Here is a 23,568-nt window from a genome sequence, read left to right as displayed (position 1 = left end):
AAAAAAAAAAAAAGCTTCCCCAAACCTTACTAAGCATCAACTCCTCCTTTCGTAGCCACTTTTCTTAAGAATTGTTCACATTTACTCTTTCTACTTCCTTAACTTCCGTTTAGTCCACAATCCACTACAACTTGTCTTCTCCTCCTGCTCTATGGAAGCCTAATTTCTTTCCCGCATTTGACACCACGTCTATTCCTTAATCTAAACTCTCTCTTTTGGGCTTCTCTGACGTCACCAGCCTGTGAGAGTTGAGATGAGTGACACAGTTGACCTAAAAAGAGGGAAACAAATTAGGGCATACGAGCGGCAAAGAAAGCAAAGATGAGTGTAGGTTGCTACCTTCTGAGAATAGGTTTGGGCGACAGGAGGCAGAAAAGGCCACACTGGGCATTAAAACAAAGTGACTGTGACTTTCACCCTCACTTTCACCCTCTTTCTTCCTCCTTCCTTTGGCGGCCTGGCGATACTCAAGGACAAACTAGAGGATAATGGCCATGCGACAGGCTGAGAGAAGGCCCAGCTGTTTGTCTCCTCCTGCTGGCGCGGACAGCACCGCGGTGCAGGCGGAGGAGGAGCTCGGGCGCCAGCGGAACCCGTGCGCGGGGCCGCGGTTGCAGCTCGGCCCCGGGCCGCTGGCTGGCGGACGCGTGTGCGCGTGCGTGGCGGCGCTTCCGGTCCCGGCGGCGGCTCGGGCAGCTTATGGGAGTGCGGGGAGGCGGCTGGAGGAGCCCCGAAGCGCTTGCAGGCCAACGCCTCCGTGGATCTCGGAGTAGTCGGACATCGTCTTGGAGACTTCGGCGCGGGACACCCCGGAGGCGGATCAGAAACTGGCCGAGAACTCCGCTCGCTGCCGGCGCTGGGAGGAGATCGGGAGCCGCCTGGGCCGGCTGTACCTTTCGCGCCTGCGTCCCCAGCCTGGCCATCAGCCAGAGGCGCTGAAAAAGAGGCTGAGGTTCAGGGTTTGGGAGGAGATCCAGATGAAATAGGTTTCTCAGCAGATCCAGCGCCGTTGATCCCAGCGAGCGCACACTTTTTAAAACATGAAGAAATTAAGGCTTAAGGAACTAGAGAGTCGCCTGCAACAAGTGGATGGATTCAAAAAGCCCAAGCTACTCCTAGAACAGTATCCAACCAGACCGCACATTGCAGGTAGGGCGGCTGCTGATCACGCCCGCGTTTCGGGGGTTAGTCCTGTCTATTCATTCCATCATGAAAACAGAACAGTTATTTGGATACAAAGAAAGTCTAGAGGAATTATGCTCTAAGATTACATTTTGCATTAGAGAGGACTTCCTTGACATCACAGCTGGAGGCATCCCATGCACAAGCACACTGTCGTTTTACTGTTTGGTTTTCTGCATACCCCTTAACACTGTCAGACATAGTTTTAATGTGTTTGTTAATCTCATTACACTATAAACTCCTCGAGGGCAAAAAAGGTGCTGTCTTGTTCACAAGTTTCTAGAGGAGTTTCATCTGGTACTACAAACATTTGCTGAATAAGGGTCAGTTTCCTAGTGCAACGAATTGCCAGTGCAGTGATTCCTATGCGCTATACTCTTCCCTAGAAATGAATACTAGAGTTGGTGGTGAAAACACTTGAGTTTTGGCAAATCCAAAATAGGTGCTATAGAAAGATGAGGATGCATTTCAATTTTAACAGATGATCTGAGAATCAGCAGTGTTGCTTTATGTGAGAGATTGATACTGGGAATAAAAGAACACAGGAAAAACCATTTATATTTAATAAATATATTACCAAAGTCATTGGAGGAGTCTTAGGAAAATTAATTTGTTGGTAATATCTGCAAGGAGGAATCTCCTCTCCCTTCAACATAGTTCTTTTTCTAAGCTGTCAAAGACAGTCAAGGAAAATACGTGTATACCTGCACTTAACTCCAACAGATGGTCTTATTTACAACCAAAAATTGGCACAAAATTGCGTCTGGGGTAAGCCCAGTTTTCTCAATTTAGATAATGATTTCTTTAATGTCTTCTGGCTGTAGGGTTTCTTGGAATCTTTTTTGTTTTTCCAAATAATAATCAGTTGTTTCAAACCCAGTGTGTAACATGCACATGGTTGCCCTAATTCTTCGAGATACTAGCTACAAAGCCATTAACACCTGCGGCAACAATCACAACAGCACAGTCAGCCTGAATGTCTCTGTAATTGTGTTTTTTGATAAAACCTCTGGATCCTGGAGTGTCAGTGATGGCTGGCAGACCTTGGTGGGTTCAGATATCCACAGGGATATCAGTGGAGATACTCATACTTTAACCTTAAGTGTATCCCACACCTTTGTGTGTATTTGAAAGATCCCTTTCCCACCACAGCAGCTTCTGCTCTGTGCCTCAGTAGTTCTTATGAGGTCTCATTGGTAGATTATGAACATAGTGTCTGTAGATTATGAAGCTATGTGTCTAAAGGCTACATTGTTCCTTTTCTATTCTATCTTGAAATTATAGTACCTTGTTCTGGTGACAGCTTGTAAAAAAGTTCTGTTCTGTTTTAGTGTTAATGCTTGTCCAGTATTAGTGTGGTTCCCAGACTTACATGTTTTCACAGTAAAGTTTCACAACAATTTTGGAAACTGATATAGGGTTACCAAGTTTATATTTTGAGAAGGAAAGATGTTTTTAAATCTATTTATTCTTACCATCCTTTCATAAAAACAATATCTCAACATCAAAGAAAAAACCGATATATGGATGTGTATGGCAACATTTTGAATAGGTTGAGGAAAAAACATTTTGACCTTATTTTTCTCATTTTACCTCAAAGTTTTATCATTCTTGGCATTGTCAGCAGACTATTTTGGGGGGGACACACTAGTATGTGTTGTCATCCTCTGGAACTTTCACTACATACCAAGTTATTATACCTTATTTTAAAAAATAATTTAGAATACCATTTTGGGAGAGGACTAAATAATCCAAGACAAGAAATCGTTCTACAAAGAGTCATTTGCATAAATTGGATTTTGGTCATCAATTTGCCTGCTTATTCCTTGATATGTTTTCTGATCTTTTAGCATGTATGCTGTATACAATCCATAACACATATGATGACATTGAAAATAAAGTGGTTGCAGATCTAGGATGTGGCTGTGGCGTGCTCAGCATCGGAAGTGCAATGCTAGGAGCAGGGTATGTGACCCAGGGTGTATACTATTTGGGTATCGGGTGGTTTTAATAAGAAGCTTGAATAAAATCAACTGAATTATAATTGTGGGACTCTACTGTATGAGAGGAGAGGAGCAAGAATCTAATACTGAGTACATTTTGAATGGGAAGAACATCAAAACAAACCAAAAAAAAAAAAAAAAAGGTAATAGCAGTAGTCAGCTGCCTCTTTTATATAAACCTGAGTTTCTGACTCCTGACAAAGTTGGGAGACCATGCTGTTGAGAGGAAACACTGGCACTTGGCCAGTTGGCTTAAAAAGGTATAAGGTATATGGTTTTGTTGTTTTGACTTGGGAGCCATAAGTAGCCACTCTTTCTTTGTGTTTTGTATTTATAGGTTGTGTGTTGGATTTGACATAGATGAAGATGCATTGGAAATATTCAGTAGGAACGTAGAAGAGTTTGAGTTAACAAATGTTGACATGGTTCAATGTGATGTGTGCTCATTATCTAACAGAATGTCCAAGTCATTTGATACAGTAATTATGAATCCTCCCTTTGGGACCAAAAATAATAAAGGTTAGTAACAAGAATCAGGTTCACTGGTGTCTTTGTAGAAAAGCAAGTTTTAAAAAACATTTTTTCATTGATTGTTTGGATTGAGTGATTTTTATCACTGTTCATTAAATAAACCAATGTCTTACCTGTATAGTTATTACAATTTCAATTTCAACTTGTTTAATGCATGGCTAGGGAATTTAAATTCTTTGTGCTAAGTGAACAAATTTATTCAATTAAGTATACTTCATCAACTTTCTAGAATGATTTACCTAACTCTTATGAATGATTATGAATCCTAAAAAGAATTTTATACTTTTAGAGGCTCTTTTTAATGCCTCAACATTGGAAGGTTGAACATGTGTCCATCAGTAACAGTGACTCACTGTGTCTATTTTATGTATTTTGTGGGCAAGGAGGGTAGGAAGTCAGTAAGAGGAAGAAAAGACATGCATAGTTTAAAAAGTCTTCCTTCCACCTGCGCCCACCATTCTGACTACTACTTTACCTGTTGCCTTCTGCCTTCTTTGAAAATCATTAATTTGGAATATAATATTAAAATTTTTACTTTATCCTCATTTAAATGAGACAGAATAATTCTGGTTTTAAACCTTAAAAGATACTTAGATAGCTTGGTTATTTGTACCCTGCCTTGTTACAGAAGGTATTTGAAGTGGCTTCTCTGGAGTTTGGAAAAAATGTTTCTAAATACCTAGGATTCATTTAATCTTCTATTTTGACTATGGGTATATAAGTTAAATAGGAGCTTTTTTCACTCTTAATAGGGACAGATATGGCATTTCTGAAGACTGCTTTGGAAATGGCAAGAACAACAGTATATTCTTTACACAAATCCTCAACTAGAGAAGTAAGTTCAATCATCATGATATTGTCTTTTTTTTTTTTTTTTTTTGCCTTTTATTGGGGGGGTGGTAATTAGGTTTACTTATTTATTTTAATGGAGGTACTGGGGATTGAACCCAGGGCCTCATGCATGCTAAGCATGCACTCTACCACTAAGCTATACCCTCCCCACTGTGTCATTTATTTTTAAAGTCATGACAGTAAGGATTTACTGTGAATACTAAATAACCAGGGTATCTAATTCTCCTGACCTTTTAACATATGGCACTTAAAAACTAAATTTTCCCTTTAAGTAGCTAGCATTTGTGATTAGCTCTATTTTGTTCAGACAGGAACTATTACCAGGAAAGAGACTATATAATTCAGGAATAGAGAATTATGGTATAACTGTGGGAACTAAACGAGTCTGAGTTCAGAACCCACTTCTTCCATTAATCTTTATGTCCAGCATGTAACACAGGAGAGAATATAAGACATATTCCAGAAAATTGGGGGTGGGCCAGTATATTTTTTTACTGTCCATATAACATTAGTGATCAAGAACATAGACTGTAGAGCCAGACTACCTAGGTTCAAGTCCGAACTCTGCTGCTTCCCAGCTGTGTTATCTTCATCAAGGTACCTGAGTTCATTTTTTGTCACCTATCTTGTACTCACCTGTACTCTTACAGCATAAGGAACGAAGAGTACCTTATACTCAAGGGTTGTTGTGAGGGTTAAATGAGTTAATATGTACAAATCGCTTAGAACAGTGTCTAGCAATTGCTATGTTAAGCTGTTATTATTTTAAATTACACATGTATTAAGAGATTTTAAAGTAGTTTTGTAGTAAAAATATTTTGTGTAAATATAGTGTACTGAAATTCAGTTGGAAATAAATTCTGAATATATGGTAATTTAATAACCTTTAAAAATATAATTGCACAGCTAAAAAATATACAGGTATACCTCATCTTATTGCTCTATGCAGATAATGCATTTTTTATAAATTAAAGGTTTTGGCAACCCTGCATCAAGCAAGTCTTATCAGTGCCATTTTTCCAACACCATTTGCTCACTTTGTGTCTCTGTCACATTACGGTAATTCTTGCAATATTTCAAACTTTTAAATTATTATATTCGTTATGGTGATCTATGATCAGTGATCTTTGATATTACTATTATAATTATTTTGGCATTGTTTAGCAATATAGTATTTTTAAATTAAGATATGTATTTTTAGACATAATGCTATTGCACACTTAGTAGACAACAGTATAGTTTAAACAGAACTTTTATATACAATGGGAAACAAAAAATTCATGTGATTTCACTTACTCTTATGATATTCACTTTATTGCGATGGTCTGGAACTCACCCTGCAGTGTCTCCAAGGTACGCCTGTATATTGCTAACAATTAGTAGTGGTAAACATAGATAAGCAGCAGAACACAACACAACTTTACAGGTAAATAAATCCCTATTCAGTAAGTAAGAATAAACACCGGTAATTATTGGTATCTAAAAAGCCCGTGTTAAGGAGGTCCCCAAGACCATCCCCAGGTTTGATGGTTCACAAGGAAGTCTTACAGGACTGAGCATATAGTCATATTCGTGATTCTGATTTATTACAGCTAAAGGACACAGAAAAATCAGCAAAGGGAAAGTGCAAGGGTCAAACGCCAGGAGAAACCAGATGCAAGCTTCCAAGAGTTCTCCCAGTGGAGTCATACAGGATGCATTTAATTCCTCCAGGAAGGAGTTTTTGTAGCAAGGCATGTGAAATGTTGTCAACCAGGGAAGTTCATTGCAGCCTTGGTGCCAAGGGTTTTTGAGGACTGATCACATAGGCACTCTCTCCCTGGCATATACCCAAATTTTGACTCCAAGTAGAAAATAGGTGTTCAGCATAAACACCGTGAACCACTGTTACCAATTAAGGGATAGGGAGTGGAAACACTCCCCAAATCTAAATTTCCATACTCCAGCCAAGGGCCAACCTTATAATGTAGACCTTTGTAAGGATAAGCAGTCAGGCCTGCTATGAACTCTTTTGCACAGCTTGGCATAACGTAAATTTTAGGTTACTCATACACAGTTCATACAAACCAAGTAAAATATGCCATTAAAAAGTGCAATTAAGCAGCAGTCTAATTACTGGAATGAATTCCTGTAGTCACATTACCCATGAACTCCTGTCCTCATTGTTTGGTATTGCCATGTTCCACCACCAGGAGGCAGCAGTATTAGTACTGACTTGGCTGGCTTAATAGAATTTTAAGCAAACATTTCATCAAATACATTTTTATTTAGGCAGTGCGGAAGTATTTCATTAGCACAGTAACTAAATAATTTAAGAAATTAGTGTGGTTTGTATTGTGTATACTGTGAAGGAGGTATGATGAATGAACTAATTTTAAGATAGTCCTTAGTTTATGCTGTAGATGTATCTGCTATAAACTAGTGATAATTTAAGTATTCTATGTAATTAGTAAAACTGTCACTGAAGCTTACCTCAGACCCCTTAACTATAGATCCTTGACTTTTAGAAGTGTTTGGCCCTGTACTCATAATATAGGTGCATTTGATAAAAGTTTTTGAATTAAGCATATCCTGGCAGATATGCTAGTAACATGGATGACTCTCAAAGCCGTTGCCATATCTTCTTTCATTAGGCATTGTGAGAATTTAGTTCTTGGCTCATAGTTAAAGCACAATAGGTAAGCCAGGCACTGTTCTTTAAGTGTTTATCCCAAGCTTACCCCATTCATACTTTGACATCTCTCCTCAAACCAACCACATTCCACTCTATCATCTAACATCTAAAACCTCTTTCACTAATCTTAAGACTCAGAGAGCAAATAACTGATTTCTCAAAAATTTAGCAAGGATTCTAGGATTCCATTAAATTATAGTATTATTTGCATTAAAGTCTACATCCTTATACAGAAATTCTAGATCTCAAAGTAGGGGGGAAAATATGCCCAGAACTGGGGTATTTATTGTTCAAGAAAAAACTACAAGTACAAATATATTGTCAGTACTGTTTATAATGGAAATATCCAAACCTCAAATTTTGGGAAAATTAACTATTTTATCAATCAACTTGAGTACTGTGAACACTACCAACATGAACAAAATGCTTATACCAAATACTGATAACTCTGCTATAGGGTTTCCAGAAAATTATACACATAACTTATTTAGGGGATTATGGACAAATTCCCCCCCCCCCAACTTTGTACTTTGTGTGTCACTACAGTTCAAAGCACTTCTCTTTCACATTCTACAACAATCTGATGAGATACCATTATCATTCTCATTTAACAGATGAGGAAACTGAGGCCCAGAAAGAATGAGAATTTGCTCAGGGTTACACAGCTAATAAATAATAAATTAGTTCAAATGCAGGCTGTCTGGTTCCAGAAACCATGTTCTTAACTACTATACCATACTGTCACTGAATAGTCCATGGAATTAGTTCTCTGCAGAATGGTTTCCAGGATAGCTGTATATATATTGATGAAATAATGCGCAGAAACCAGGAGTACATTATGAACTTTGATGGACTTCTGAAATAAGAGCTTTATTATTTGAATTTAATTATGTAATTTGGTTTGGATTATTAAATGGTTTGGTTTCTTTTCAAAATATTATCCATCCAGTTGAAAAAATTTCAAGGGCCTAAATCCTAATGAAATTTTAAAAGCTTGAAAATTTACTAATAAAAATATTAGTAAAAAGCAATTTTTAATTATTTCAAAATCAGCTCACAATAATGTTATTTATGTTTAGCACATTCAAAAGAAAGCTGCAGAATGGAAAATCAAGACAGATATTATTGCAGGTAAGATAATTTTTAAGTTTCTCACAAAAACAAACCTCAAAAGCAAACATGCAGAATTTTTATACAGGTGCTACAGAAAAGATACTGTAGAACATGTATTTTAGTGTGTGGTTGGTAATGGGTTAGAAATGGAGCAAAGGCAAGGTATCAGTGTTTGCTCAAGACTGTACTAATTTGTGCATTTTACTGAAAACTTTTAACAGCACCCAAATATTTGGTCACTCCAGGCTCAGACAGAACCCTATATAGCATCACAGTGACTTTAAGAGTTTGGGCTTGGAGTTGGTCAGACCTCAGTTTGAAATCCATTCCTGGAAAATAACCACCAGATTATGCCTTTATTACCTTCCTATGTCAATTTTCTAATTGTCCCTGGAGTTAAATAAATAACATGAAGCTTTTTCTTTTTTTTAGTGGGGGATAGAATATAATCATCCACACTATGTAAATCATGTTTCATACATTTTTATTAGTAAACTGGATAATATTCACAAACATAAAAATGGAAAAAGCATATACCTAAAAGCTAACTATAATCCAAGTAATTCTGAAAAGCCTGAATTAAGAGTACAATACGGGAAATTTTTTTACACAATAATAAACTGACTGGATTAGCAGTGTGGTATTAACTCCATAACTGGATCTATTACCTCATAATTAGTAATGTAGTTTGTAAAAGGTCTGTCTTCCTATTATATTCAGTGTTGTCATTCCTTGCCTAGTTTAAGGTATTATAATATGCAACACAGAGCTCTTAGAACAATTCCAGTAGAAGTGCACCAAGCCCCAGAGCCGTGCTACTCTAAGTGTAGTCCATTATTACTGACATTCCTTGGGAGCTTGTTATTAGATTTGCAGAATTTCAGGCTCTATCCAGCCCCACTGAATTATATAATCTGTATTTTAACAAGGATTTGATTTGAAGGTGATTCAATTGCACTTTAAAATTTGGGACATGTGATCTAGAGTTAGAATTTGTTGCAAAATATGAAACAGGTAAGTAGACTTACTGTCATCACTCTAAAATTGGTCAGTACCGAGTTTGGAGAACCTACATTATCCTTTAGAAAAGAATATGAAAAGTGGGTTTTCATTTGAGAGTTTAGTAGGAAAATAATTAGCTACTTACTACCATTATTAAATCCAGACCAGAAATTTTTTAAATAAGCATGGTTATGACACTGGGAGCTACAATTTAGGAAAATAAAAATAGGAAGGTACTATCTATACTTTCATAGGATATACCTTTTTGTCTATTTGTATCCTTCTAAACTCTTCCCCATAACCTTAAATTTTGGTATAAATGACCAAAAATAGCAAAATAGCAAAATGCCAGACTCAGTTTACTGTGGCTCATCATGGGGATACATCAAGTCAGTCCTGGATAAATTAGTGACAGGTCTAAAATATTTTGCCTATCAGCATTTAGTACTTAATTTTTTTTTTTAAAGTCAAGGGTGGTAAATGTTTGAAAATACAGTTTTTATCCTTATGTGGCTTTTGTTTTAGAGCTGCGATATGACCTGCCAGCATCATACAAATTTCACAAAAAGAAATCAGTAAGTCTCTTGATTCTGGTTTATCTATATTTGGTACTGAAAAACTTCAATAAGTAATTATTTCTAATGTTATCAAGTTGCTTAAGTAAATACAGAAACCTAGCTTAGAAAATAGAATAATTGACTATAGGATGGGCGTATAATCAGAATAGCCAATACTCTGGTTTAAGGTAAATTCTTTCTCAAATGCTTTGGGCACAAAAATAAAAAATAAACTAAGTTTATTTTTATGCAGTATACATTTTATTACTTTGTACTAATACATTCTCATATTACAAAGGCAATTTAGTGGAAGAATGTATCTTTTGATATCTGAATCATCTGAAATAACACAAACGTAACTATACATAAAAAAAATACTCATTTGAATAACAAACAAAGACAAGTTAAACAATAAAAAAATTTTCCTTTCTTACAGGTGGACATTGACGTGGACCTAATTCGGTTTTCTTTTTAAAAGCCTCCAAAGACAAAAGCAGCTTAAAACTTAATTAAAATGAATAAAAAAAATGTTGTTTACTAAACTACTGGTCTCCTGCACCATTTTCTGTTTTCTGTTGTTTTGATGCAGGTTCTTCTTTCTCTGTTTCTTCTCTTGCTCTTTTTACTGGTCCTGTACAATAACAATTTCATTAAGTTCACTGTAAGCATTACTCTATTTTAATATTGAGCATAACTATCAAAAATACTTGTTTAAAAGGATTAGCAACAACCTGCCTACACCCATGAAAAAAGGCTTTTCCTTTGGTACAGACCTGCTCTCTAAACTTAGCTTCTAAACATCTTTTGTTTTACACATGTAAAACAGCATAACCAGGATCATTTACAATCTGAGAACATCACTTACACAGAAGTTGTAAAACCACACTGCTTTTCTCTCCCACAAATAATTTCTCATTAAAGTGCCAAAGGACTTAGAAAAACTTACCAGATGCACCATTTTCATCACGTTCATCATCACTATCAAATTTAGTTTTCTTGCCTTGAAACTGTACTTTTCCTTTAGCAGACCCAGTCTGGGCAGCTTTGTTTCCCTTTCCTTTTCCTTTAAATCTCCGACCTGTAGAGAGATAATTGAGAAATCAGTAATGTTTTAAATCTCTTATCAATGTTAAACACTGATTAAAATTTTTACCCAAGCAAATGATTTAAACTGTCCAAGATAAATCAGAACTAATGACCTTTTGACTTCCATTTGTTTAGGGATTCTTGTTGATCTTCTATTATTTTTTTCAATGCTTCTTTTTCCACATCTCCTTCTAGTACTTCCCACGTCACATCTTTGTTCCTTAATTGTAGGTTACCGTTATTTGCATCTCTTGCTTTATCCAGTGCTTCCTTAGCTTTTTCTTTAAATAGAATTATTCCCTACACCAAAGAGAAAATGAAAGCCACACTCTTTAAAGTCCCATAGTTAATTCCTTTGCTCAATGAATTTTTCCTACCCTTCACATCTTCTATGCCATCATCAGTTTTAATGATTTTTACTGATCAGGAAGGAAGTTATTACAAAACTTACAGTCACTAATCCCAACAGTTATTCATATAGCATAGTTCAGAAAATATCAGACATCACATCCAGTTACAACAATAATAAAAAGTAAATGACCAGTAGGAACTATATTCATAAACACATTAACAAAAATTTGCTTTCTTGTACTAATGTCATCTAAAAGAAAAGTTTCTATGGATTTTAAATTGATTGCTAAAAAGTATATGAATATTTCCAAACCTCTTTGGCTCCTCTGACAAAGTCTATCCATTTGATTTCACCATGATTTGAGAAAAGGATGTGCAAATCTTCTCTACAGGTCTGATCATCTAAGTCCCCTGAAAATTTCAGCAAGCAGCCAATCTTTTCTTCTAGAGATTTCTATAAAAATATAAAAGGCAATTTTTTTAAAGCAACCATAAACCAGAAATGGCATAAACCACTCACACTTATACGAAGAATAAGCTAGAGACTAAAATGCAATTCTGAAGTAGTTAAGTAAGTTAAAATAGTTGGTGCATTTTCCTTTATCAACAACGGTTCTATGATGGCTTCTAATTTTTAGCTTACTCCAATATGTAATAGTTATTATATAAACCATATTGTACCAGACAAGTAGTAATTTTAGGCAATATTTGGCTGTTACTTCAGTGCAATGACTGTAGACCTGCTTACTATTTTTTTTTTAATAAGTCCTCAGGCTTTTTATTCTCATAACTTTGAGTTACAGATTTCTTAAATACCAGTAATATATACTTACCATTTCAGCATTTTCTGCTAGCTTTTGTTTTTCTTCTTGTTCTCTACAAACAAAAATATCATTAGAACATTTCCACTTACTTTATGTGTAAGAAAACTGAACCCTGATAAAGTACCTTAATCATGATGACTAAATTACTTAATAACCAAAGTCAGTCCTTAGGTTTTCTGACTGTCCAATGCTAAAGTGCAACATAATGTGGCCCAGATTATCAAGGTAGCTTAAGACTTCAATGTTTCATTGGCAAAAGAAAGACCTATTGCTACTCATTTCAGAGCTCACCAGCTCCTCTTCCAAGAACCTTTAACTTTACCTTTGTCAATGCTTTGATGAATTAAAATGTCACAATTAGCTCAACATACTTACTGTTTAGCTCGTAATTTAGCTTCCACTTTATTTTGCTTTCTTTCTTCATTTTTTTTGGCAAAGTAATCTTCCCTACAGGACACAAAACATAGAGGCCAAGTTCTTGAGAACAAAAATTAGGCTGCAAATTATTTTGAATGATTTAAGACATGGCATAGAAATGAATGTTGCATTTTCTATCAACATAATTACTTACAATTCAAAAATATACCAGGGAAGCCACTCTTACTTTTTTTAAATAACAACTTTACTACGAAATAATTCACATGCCATAAAATTCACCCTTTTAAAGTAGGTAATTCAGTGAGTTTTAGTATATTCCGAATTATACAACCATCACTACTAATTAATTTCACAACATTTTCATGACCACAAAAACCCTATATCCATTAAGAATCTCATGTTGGTTCTTATTTTTCATGTACAGAGGGGAAAAAAGTAAGTTGAAAGATACAACTACTTTGTTTCATAGTTTTTTAGTGTTAATTTCAAAAAAAAAAAAAAAAGAAAAGAAAATTCTTAAATTCCTGAGACCCAATAGTAAGAGCAATTATGAAAATCACAAGTTAAAAATTCCTTTTGAGAGTTTAACACTGATAGCATGATTTACCACTGCACCTCACAGTCCATTAGATTTAGAATACAGCATTAAGATCGTGCAATGCAAAAGTAGGGGACTATGGCCCTACAACTAACTTATGAAAATGGCCTGATAATTTTTAGACACACACAATTGAATAATGAGACAAAATTAAATAATCCTTTGTACTATATAAAAATAAATGCATATATATAGACCATGACAAGTAAGAATAGATAAAAACTGTACCATGATTTATTCTCTAACCTCACCAAAAGCTCACATTTTAGCAACAAGCGTAATTGTAAGTTTTAGATGCAAAGTAAGCACTAAACTTTAACCTCTTTTATTAACTGCTAATGAAAAGGTACTAACAAACACTTTCTTACAGTTTCAAAGGAATAGTAGTTTCCACTGAGCGAATTTCAAGCATTTCTCAAAGGATGCCTCTGGATACTAAAAATACTGGTCCTATTGTAGGGAATGCTACTCTATACTCCTTACCCCAGTGTATCAACTCCAGATAACTTAAGTGGCCAAAAGAAACATCAGCAAAAAGGCTTACTTGAAAAGTATTAGCAGGTCTGTGTCTTTGTACTTCTGGCCAGGAGTCTCAACAAATTTCTTAGCAGATTCAATGCTATCAAACACAGCAAATATTGATCCCTATTAAAAAGGGAAGAGAAGTTTTTTAAGTTACATCCCATGTATTTTTTTAACTAGAAGAAGTCTGTAACATCATACAACCATACCTTAAATGCTTTGTGCAATGTTCGTCTCATCTGAATATTTAGTACTTGACCTTTATCTTCTAACCATTCTTTTATGTCATCAAGAGTTGCATCAGTTGGGAAGCCTTTCTGTGAAAAGTAGGAGGAAATGTACAAATGACATCTCAAGTAAACAATTTGTCAGAAATTGATCCATTTTGTCTTGAAATGAAGCCAGGATAAATATTTCTCTGTCTTTCTCTGTCACTTAAATGTTTAATAGCTCTTTAGAGACACATGCAGGCTACAAGTGAGGGGATGGAAAAAAATTGAATGCAAATGCAAACCAAACGAAAGCTGGAGTAGCAATACTTACATCAGACAAAATAGATTTTAAAATAATGACTGTTACAAGAGGCAAAGGACACTATAATCAAGAGATCAATCCAAGAAAATATAACAATTATAAATATATATGCACCCAACATAGGAACAACTCAATGTATAAGGCAATTGTTAGCAGCCATAATAGTGGGGAACCATAACAACCCACTTACGTCAATGGACAGATCATCCAGACAGAAAATCAATACGGAAATACAGGCCCTAAGTGACACATTAGACCAGACAGATTTGATAGCTACAGAGCATTCCATCTAAAATCACAGAACGCACATTCTTCTCAAGTGCACACAGAACATTCTCCAGAATCGACCATGTTGGCCCACAAAGCAAACCTCAGTAAATTTAAGAAAACTGAAATCATACCAAGCATCTTTTCTGATCACAATGCTATGAGATTAGAAATCAATTACAAGAAAAAAATTCAAAAACTGCAAACATGTGGAGGCTAAACAATATGCTACTAAGCAACCAATGGATCACTGAAGAAATCAAATAGGAAATATAAAAATACTTTGAGACAAATGAAAACGAAAATACATGATCCAAAACCTCTGGGACACAGCAAAAATTGTACTAAGATGGAAGTTTACAGCGATACAAGCTTACCTCAGAAAACAAGAAAAATCTCAAATAAACAACCTAACCTTACACCTAAAGCAGCTAAAGAAAAACAAACAAAACCCAAAGTTAGTAGAGAAAAAAAATCATAAAGATTAGAGCAGAAATAAATGAAATAGAGACTAAAAAACAATAGAAAAGATCAATGAAACTAAAAGCTGGTTCTTCAAAAAGGTAAACAAAACTGATAAACCTTTAGTCAGACTCATCAAGAAAAAAAAGGAGAGGAACCAAATTAATAAAATCAGAAATGACTGAACCAAGAAGAAATAGACAATATGAACAGACCAATGACTAGTACTGAAATTGTATCAGTAATTTCAAAACTCCCAACAAACAAAAGTCCAGGACCAGATGGCTTCACAGGCAAATTCTACCAAATATTTAGAGAAGAGTTAACACCTATCCTTCTGAAACAATTCCAAAAAATTGCAAAGGCAGAAACACTTCCGAACTCATTTTATGAGGCCACTAGCACCCTGATACTGAAACCAGACAGATATCACAAAAAAATTAAAGGCCAATATCACTTATGAATATAGATGCAAAAATCCTCAACAAAATACTAGCAAATCAACTCTACAAAGCATTAAAAGGATCATACACCAAGATTAAGTGGGATTTATCCCAGAGGTGCAAGGATTTTTCAATATCTGCATATCAGTCAATGTGATACACCACATTAACAAACTGAATAAAAACCATATGATCATCTCAATAGATGTAGAAAAGGATTCTGATAAAATTCAACATTCATTTATGATAAAAACTCTCCAGAAAGTGGGCACAGAAGGAACATACCTCAACATAACAAAGGCCATATATGACAAACCCACAGCTAACATCATACTTAATGGTGAAAAGCTGAAAGCATTTCTTCTAAGATCAGGAACAAGATAAGGATGTCCACTCTTGCCACTTTTATTGAACATAGTTTTGGAAGTCCTAGTTATAGCAATCAGAGAAGAAAATGAAATAAAAGGAATTCAAATCAGAAAAGAATAAAACTGTCACTGTTCACAGATAACATGATAATATACAAAGAAAACCCTAAAGAAGCAACTAGAAAACTACTAGAACTCATCAATGAATTTGGTAAAGTTGCAGGATACAAAATTAATATAGAGAAACCAATTGCATTTCTATACACTAACAATGAAACAGCAGAAAAAGAAATTAAAGAAACATTAATTATCACACCCATTTATTATCACACCAAAATATCCCATTTATTGTCACACCAAAAAGAATAAAATACCTAGGAATAAACCTACCCAAGGAGACAAAGGACCTGTACTCCAAAAACTATTAGACACAGATGAAAGATACTGAAGATGAGGGTGTGGGAAGGGGTAAATTCAGGAGTTTGGGATTTACAAATGTTAGCCACTATATATAAAAAAAGATTTTAAAAAAGTTTCTTTTCTATAGCACAGGGAACTATGTTCAACATCTTGTAATAAACTTTAATGGAAAAAAAATGAAAACAAATATAGTATACATATGCATGACTGGGACATTGTGCTGTACACCAGAAATTTAGACATTTGTAATTGACTGTACTTCAATTAAAAAAAAAAAACTGAAGATGACACAGATGGAAAGATGTATCTTGTTCCTGGATTGGAAGAATATTCTTAAAATGTCCATACTACCCAAGGCAATATACAAATTCAATGCAATCCCTACCAAATTACCAATGACATTTTTCAGAGCTGGAACAAAAAGTGTTAAAATTTGTATAGAAACACGAAAGACCCTGAATAGCCAAAACAGTTTTGAAAAAGGAGAATGGAGCTTGGGGAATCATGCTGACTTCAGACTATACTACAAAGCTACAGTAATCAAACAGTATGGTACTGGCACAAACCAGACACATGGATCAATGGAACAGGTTAGAAAATCCAGAAATAAACCCATGCACTATGGTCAATTAATCTGTAACAAAGGAGGCAACAATACACAATGGAGAAAAGAGTTTCTTCAATAAGTGGTGCTGGGAAAACTGGACAGCTACCTGTAAAAGGCTGAAATTAGAACATTTTCCAACACCATATACAAAAATAAACTCAAAATGGACTAAAGACCTAAATGTAAGACTGGATACTATAAAACTCCTAGAGGAAAATATAGGCAGAACACTCTTTGACATAAATCACAGCAATATTTTTTTTGAACCAGCTCCCAGAGTATTGGAAATAAAAGCAAAAATAAACAAATGGGATCTAATTAAACTTAAAAGCTTTTGCACAGCTATGGAAACCATCAACAAAACAAAAAGACAACCTACAGAATGGGAGAAAATATTTGCAAATGATGTGATCAACAGGCACTAATTTCCAAAATATACAAACAGTCCATACAGTTTAATATCAAAAACACAAGCCCAACCCAATCAAAAAATGGGCAGAAGACCTAAATAGACATTTCTCCAAAGAGGACATCTAGATGGCCAACACACACGCGAAAAGATGCTCAACATATCTAATTGTTACAGAGACGTAAGTCAAAACTACAATGAGACATCACCTCACATCAGTCAGATTGGCCATCATTAAAAAGTCCACAAACGATAAATGCTGGAGAGGCTGTGGAGAAAAAGGAACCCTCCTACACTGTCAGTGGGAATGTAAATTGGTTCAGCCACTATGAAGGACAGTAATGGAGGTTCCTCAAAAAACTAAAATTAGACTTACCATATGATACAGCAATCCCACTCCTGGGCATATACCCAGAGAAAAATAAAATTCGAAAAGACACATGTACCCAAATGTCCACAGCAGCACTATTTACAATATCCAAGACATGGAAACAATCCAAATGTCCATTGACAATTGACTGGATAAAGATGTGATACAAACACACACACACACAGACACACACACACACACGAATACTACTCAGCCATAAAAAAGACTAAAATAATGCCATTTGCAGCAATATGGATGGCCCTGGAGACTGTCATTCTAAGTGAAGTCAGAAAGAGAAAGAAAAATACCATATATCACTTACATGTAGAATCTAAAATAAAGGACACAAATGAACATCTACAAAACAGAAACAGACTCACAGACATAGAGAATAAACTTATGGTTACCAGGGCGTAAAGGAGGTGGGAAGGGATAAATTGGGAATTTGAAATTTGCACCTCTTGGGGAGTGTTGGAAATATTAGCTATCTTGACTGTGGTGGTGGTTTCATTGGTGTACACATCTATCAAAATTCACCAAATTGTTCACCTGAATATGTGTAGTTTACTGTACAGGAATGATACCATAATAAAGGTGTTAAAAAAAAAACAGCTTAATAGCTCTGGTTAAGAGGCATTGTTCTCCAGTGCAATGAAAGCGACTGTTTTATCTGGGATTTACTTCAAAATAGTACAGTTAGAGCAAAGATAAAATAAGATTAATCATGTTTATAACTGTTGAAACTGGAGAATGGCACAGTATATATTCAATCTACTTTCGTATGTCTGAAATTTTCCAGAATTAATAAAAATCTACTTAAAAATTAATATGTAAAAGAAAGCATCAAGTTCAGTTGTTGATAAATAACAGTTGATATGCACTGGGTGCTTACAATACACCAAAGATTTTGTCCAATGTTGTATGGGGTTTTTTAATTTAATTCTCACAATGGTTCTTTAACATAAAAATATTATCCCCATTTATGAAGATAAGGCTTAGAGTGGTTAAGAACATTGCCCAAGGACATATTGTAAGTAGTGAAACTATGATTCCTGAGCCCTTATTCTTATCCACTCTGTTCTTTCTAAATAAATTTAAGATATAATTAAATGCTTTAAAGGCCCACTTACAATATAGACAGATCTGTTCTTCACATTATTTTTATACTCATCAGTCACTTCAGGGAGGGGTTTGCTTGGAGATCTTCTAATTTTAGTTTTATCTTCACTTATTTCCATTAGTTCTGCCTTTGATTTGCTCAGTGCTTCTACTATTACATTAAAGTCTGTTGTTAGACGGTTTAACCTGAAAAATACATATGAAAGCATTTTAAGACTTAGGAGTAGCATTTGTTAACAGAAAATCTAGTAATTTTTTTTTTAAGTTTTTACCTATTAAATTTTATCATTATTTCCAAAGGTACCCAGCCTTCATCCAGTTTGATCTGTTCCTTTAAAAATTTGTCCCGTGGCAAATTGAAGTCACCAAAGTAATACTGCAAGAAAATTACAATATATTTCAGAGCATTTTATAATATTGACTGCAATCCTGGAGTTTTAAAAATGACCATTATATCACCAATTTCTAATCTTTAAAAATACATGTCAAAATTTAACAGGCAATAAACATTTAACTGGCAATAAACACTTTGTCTTAAATACACTATAACAAAATATTTATAATATAAATTAACAGAACGATAAAACTAAAAAATGATTATTGAAAGAATACAATTAACAGATACAACAACAGATTAGGAAGCTTTAATACTGAAAGATATTTAAGGATTCAGTATATGAAAAGCCTCTTAATTCAAATCAGTGTGCAAAGAACAGATTTTTAAAATTTTAAAAGAAACTGGAATAAACTGGCTAATTGCTCTAACTTTTTAAAAATTAGAAAAATCCAGAAGTTAAAAAAAAATAGGTGAGTGTTTATCTAATTTAAGCACAGAGGCACTCTTTCTCAGTATGAAAACAAAGAAAAAAACTATACATGAAAAGACCAGGTGTGACTACTTGGAAGGCCAAAAGCAGCGTAAAAGTAAAAGACAAACACAGAAGTTTGTTAATAATTCTTATAAATCAAAGGGAAAAAACTCTGAAAACCCTAAAAGAAAAATGATAAAGGATATTTTTTTAAAAACTACTAAAAAATGTATTATAAAGTTCAAGTTCACTACTAACCAAAGAAATGTAACTTGAAACAAGAAATAGCATTTTCACCTAACAAATTGGCCAAAATTCTACAAACAAGAATACCCAGTACTGGCCTGAATACCAAAAGATGACCACGCAGGTAGAGATGTTAACTGATAAGTATTAAAAATCAAGTTCTTTAAAAAACATGCACAACCCTGGAGGCCATACTCCTCCCTCTAGTTTTATGTTAGAGAAATCAGTAAACATGTTTAGTAAGAGTTATATATAAAGATATTCATCATAGAACTATTACAGCTAAAAAACTGGAAATGTCTTACATATTAAAGAGGGGATGGTATAAATTATTGATGACACAAAACTTTATTCCGCCAAAACGTATCCCATGTTTGGTGGTGAGAAAGGGAAAAAATTATGGTTAGTAAGCACTGACCAGTGTGTGAAAGGGTATTTATCAGGCTTTTAACCTTGATTACCTCAAGAAAGTGGGATCTGAGAGGTGGCAGGTTGTGGAAGGGACATTAACTTTTTCTATATACATTTTTGTATTATTCTCAATATTAAACACAGAATAATTTGTAACACAGTTATTAAGAAATTAGTAAAAAAAAAAAAAGGCTATAATGGGAAATTTTAAATAAAAGTGCAACTTTAAAAGTTCTGAGTTGCAAAAAAAAAACAGTCCAACAACAAAAAAACAAACAAAAAAACCCACGAAATAATATAATCTGAAGTTTCTCAGTAAGAATATCAAATATAAATTAAGGGATAATTCTCATGCAGTCATCACTGATACTGTAAGGCACCAACTTAAAAACCTAAATTCAAAAAAAATTCTAAGAGAACTTTGAAAACAGATACTCTGTAAAAAGTTACAATAGCTGAGAACTAATTGGACAGAAAAAACTACCGTAACCTTCAAGAATAAAGTGTTATTTAATAGGGAAGGCATTTTACAAAGGATTTTTGTATTTTCTTATTATGTGCTAGGCAGTACTGTAAATGTTTTACATTTTATGAACTAATGTAAATCGTTCCAACCACCTTATGAGAAAGTGCTGCTATTACCCTCACATTGTAGACTAGGAAACTAAAGCACACAAAAAGTCTGTACTGTTATCTTTTGAATTGTTTTTGTCCCTCTGCTTCAGAAACTGGCTACACCAAAATAAAACTGTAGACTACCATACGTTTATTAACTCCAAGAATCAAAGACAAACCAAATGTTTGATAGGTCAATGTACTGAAATTAAATGCTCTATCTGTATTTGTTTCGAAGCCCTAAACTTCCAAGAGCCTCTTTTTGCAGTGTAATACCACAAGAATCATACCTCAATCTGATGACAGATCTTGGTCTCCAGAGCAGCCATTTTTTCGTTATCACCATTTTCAGCCATTGTGGCTATCTGTAAAATTTCCCAAATTGGCATAAAGAGGTTATTCATTTACTTTCTACATAAAACTCAAGACCATTAAAACAATGTTTCAAAATTATCAACCTCCCACTGGTTTCCTAAAAGTCAAAATTTTTAATTTCACAGGTTCAATTTCTCTACTCAATTCTCAAATTTCAACAAAAGAAAACTTTGAAAAAGCGATGAAAACCTGAAAAGCTATGGATAATCCACACCCCTTTCAGTAAATCACTGTTCCATCTTCTATAACTAAGTGAGCAGTATCTTCATTTAGCTGATCTAGAAAGCTTTGGGTGGAAAAAAAAACTCCACTGAACCCCTTACCAACCATTACCAGGTTTAAACAGATCACCATCTGTCAGTATATTACTATGGATCTCAATCTTGTTTGGTGTGGGTTTAATTTCTTTTAAAATTAGTCACAGCTGACTTACCAAAAACTTGTTTTCAACAAGATTATGTGTCAAAAGTTGAAAATGAAAAAAATTCAAACATTACAGTCAAGATTAGATTAAATGCTGTATGTTAAGGAACGTATGAAAATGATGATTTGAGGGCCTGGGGACACTAAAACAACATTAAACCGGGGGTATGCCTACTAATTCACTAATATATAGATTAACCTTACAGCCAATTTCCAGTTTCACAACCCTGACAATAGCATTGCAGGAAAAAAATGAGGCTGTGAGGTTGGTCGGCTAGGGATTAGAGTCTTCTGACTTCATATTACTTGCTTCTAGTGCTCTATTAAACCATCCAAACACATTGTACAAGAGTATATTTGTAAGAATGCATCAAAGATATCTGCCATTAATTAACTCTAGTGATGAACTACCATTGATACACTTCTTGGAAGCATCGCTTTATACACTGTTAATTGCTATGCAATAACCTGGGTACATTGGAAGCTCATGTCTGTATGTTGCGACATCTCACTACAAAATTTTGGCTAATCTTATGCACTGGTTTGTCGACCACAACTCTAAGTTTATTACCGTGATGTAGGTAATAAAGCAAAGGGTGAGACAAAAGAACTATTCAGTCACGATAAGACTTCTTTGGCCTACACCATTTTGGAATTTCATTTCGTGAGACTCCTTCCCAGAATGTGCAACTAGAAGTCAACACTACCCATACTTTCCGATTTCGCTCAGAAGCTTTGATGTGCGTGAAATAGGATTACAAAAACCCAAGAAAGTGACGCCGGGGGATCACCTACAGCCCTGATTCCCTGGCCTCCAGTCTGTTCCACAAGATCCAAGGAACCTTTTGATATTTAACCCACGCCAACCTCCTCAGAAACTTACACAGTGGGACCTTAACTTCCGCATTCGGTAACCCTGGGAAGCGGAGATAAGAAATCTTAAAGACGCAGTGGGGATGCGGACAGCCTCTGTCCAAAAAACCTCCAGAGCCCGCTCCCAAAGCAACCACTGGGTCGCCTGGGCCCCAGACACTTGCGTCGAATCCCCGGCTCCCGCGAGGAACACAGGAGCCGGCTCCCCACCTCGCGGCGGCCCGCGTCCCTCAGCCCCCGCGGCAAGCGAGCCGCCTCCGGCTGCGGCCCACGCGGCGCTTGCCCGGAACGCGAGGGAAGCGAGGAGCCGACGCACCTAGCGTGAGGCAGCAAGGAAAGGGAACGCGCCGTCGCGCAGCACGTAAAGCAGGCCCTTTTTTACCTTATTCTCTCTACCCACCGGGAGTTACTCACCTTTACGGTCCGGGTCCCACAGAGCCGAGCCACAGGGTCACTAACAGGGACGGCAACGTCTCCACTTCCCAGCGCCGCACGCTCGCCCAACGCGCGCAAAAAAGATGGGGGCCGTCCCGGCAGCCCTTGCGGCCAGTGTGGGCGGGGCTTCGGGCTGGCCACCGGTTCCGCGTTAGGAGCATGCGCGCCGGCCTCGGGCTCCGGCTGCCGGAGTCGTCCCGGCCTCGCTTGGAGGAGATTGGGTTAGAATGTACCGCGGGGTGTTGGAGGGTTTGAGGGTAAATATTTATTTTTAAGTATTTCTGGACGGCTTTTGTATTTACAGCCCTAACTTAGGCTCTCCATTCACATGAAGTTGTTTCGCTTTTTCTCTTTTCAGATTATACTTTTAAAAAATTGTTTTAATTATACGCAATAGTTCCCCCTTAAAAAAATGACCAGTAAAATTTTTAAAAATGAAAGATTCATTGAATCTTAGAGTTGAGGAAACAATACAGTAGAGAAGAGCCAGATTTTTTTTAACATTTTTTATTGATTTATAATCATTTTACAATGTTGTGTCAAATTCCAGTCTTCAACACAATTTTTCAGTCATTCATGGACATATACACACTCATTGTCACATTTTTGTCTCTGTGAGTTATCATAACATTTTGTGTATATTTCCCTGTGCTATACAGTGTAAAGACTGCCTGCGTTCAAATAACGGCTTTCCTGTTTACAGACTGTG

General features: G+C 35.6%; 2 protein-coding genes across 3 annotated transcripts; one reads left to right on the top strand and one right to left on the bottom strand.

Annotated features, from left to right (window-relative positions):
• The first annotated feature begins 784 nt into the window (after positions 1–784).
• On the top strand, positions 785–10,456 carry METTL5 (methyltransferase like 5). Of its 2 annotated transcripts, XM_032479657.1 has the most exons (8): positions 1,008–1,149; positions 3,033–3,147; positions 3,523–3,704; positions 4,469–4,551; positions 5,543–5,627; positions 8,322–8,373; positions 9,883–9,932; positions 10,351–10,429. In XM_032479657.1, the coding sequence occupies exons 1-7, from the start codon at positions 1,041–1,043 to the stop codon at positions 9,893–9,895; spliced, it is 639 nt and encodes a 212-aa protein (XP_032335548.1). In that variant the 5' UTR covers positions 1,008–1,040; the 3' UTR covers positions 9,896–9,932; positions 10,351–10,429. The 2 variants fall into 2 exon arrangements, with proteins under 2 accessions (XP_006182908.1, XP_032335548.1); XM_006182846.3 differs by lacking the exon at positions 5,543–5,627 and having other exon boundaries at positions 785–1,149; positions 10,351–10,456.
• Positions 9,810–22,985, bottom strand: SSB (small RNA binding exonuclease protection factor La). The gene is made up of 12 exons (XM_032479656.1): positions 22,839–22,985; positions 21,044–21,118; positions 18,945–19,048; positions 18,684–18,858; positions 13,883–13,990; positions 13,696–13,796; positions 12,551–12,622; positions 12,185–12,227; positions 11,665–11,805; positions 11,114–11,300; positions 10,861–10,992; positions 9,810–10,545 (listed from the first exon to the last, which is right to left on the bottom strand). The coding sequence occupies exons 2-12, from the start codon at positions 21,107–21,109 to the stop codon at positions 10,457–10,459; spliced, it is 1,218 nt and encodes a 405-aa protein (XP_032335547.1). The 5' UTR covers positions 21,110–21,118; positions 22,839–22,985; the 3' UTR covers positions 9,810–10,456.
• Positions 22,986–23,568: the final 583 nt, after the last annotated feature.

Source organism: Camelus ferus, chromosome 5 (assembly GCF_009834535.1).
Source record: "Camelus ferus isolate YT-003-E chromosome 5, BCGSAC_Cfer_1.0, whole genome shotgun sequence".
NCBI classification, from domain to species: Eukaryota; Metazoa; Chordata; class Mammalia; order Artiodactyla; family Camelidae; genus Camelus; species Camelus ferus.
The sequence above is the reverse complement of the archived record's forward strand: the minus strand, read 5'-3'. Positions and strand labels throughout refer to the sequence as shown.

What these genes read in the sequence shown, in the direction of transcription:
- METTL5 (XM_032479657.1), top strand. Translation starts at nt 1,041, where the DNA reads ATGAAGAAATTAAGGCTTAAGGAACTAGAGAGTCGCCTGCAACAAGTG. An exon ending in TGGGACCAAAAATAATAAAG is followed by an intron (nt 3,705 to 4,468) that starts GTTAGTAACAAG and finishes CACTCTTAATAG; the next exon opens with GGACAGATATGGCATTTCTG. An exon ending in ACAAATCCTCAACTAGAGAA is followed by an intron (nt 4,552 to 5,542) that starts GTAAGTTCAATC and finishes TATAAATTAAAG; the next exon opens with GTTTTGGCAACCCTGCATCA.
- SSB (XM_032479656.1), bottom strand. Translation starts at nt 21,109, where the DNA reads ATGGCTGAAAATGGTGATAACGAAAAAATGGCTGCTCTGGAGACCAAG. An exon ending in TTGTCAGAGGAGCCAAAGAG is followed by an intron (nt 11,301 to 11,664) that starts GTTTGGAAATAT and finishes TCTTTGGTGTAG; the next exon opens with GGAATAATTCTATTTAAAGA. An exon ending in TGATGAAAATGGTGCATCTG is followed by an intron (nt 10,546 to 10,860) that starts GTAAGTTTTTCT and finishes GTTATTGTACAG; the next exon opens with GACCAGTAAAAAGAGCAAGA.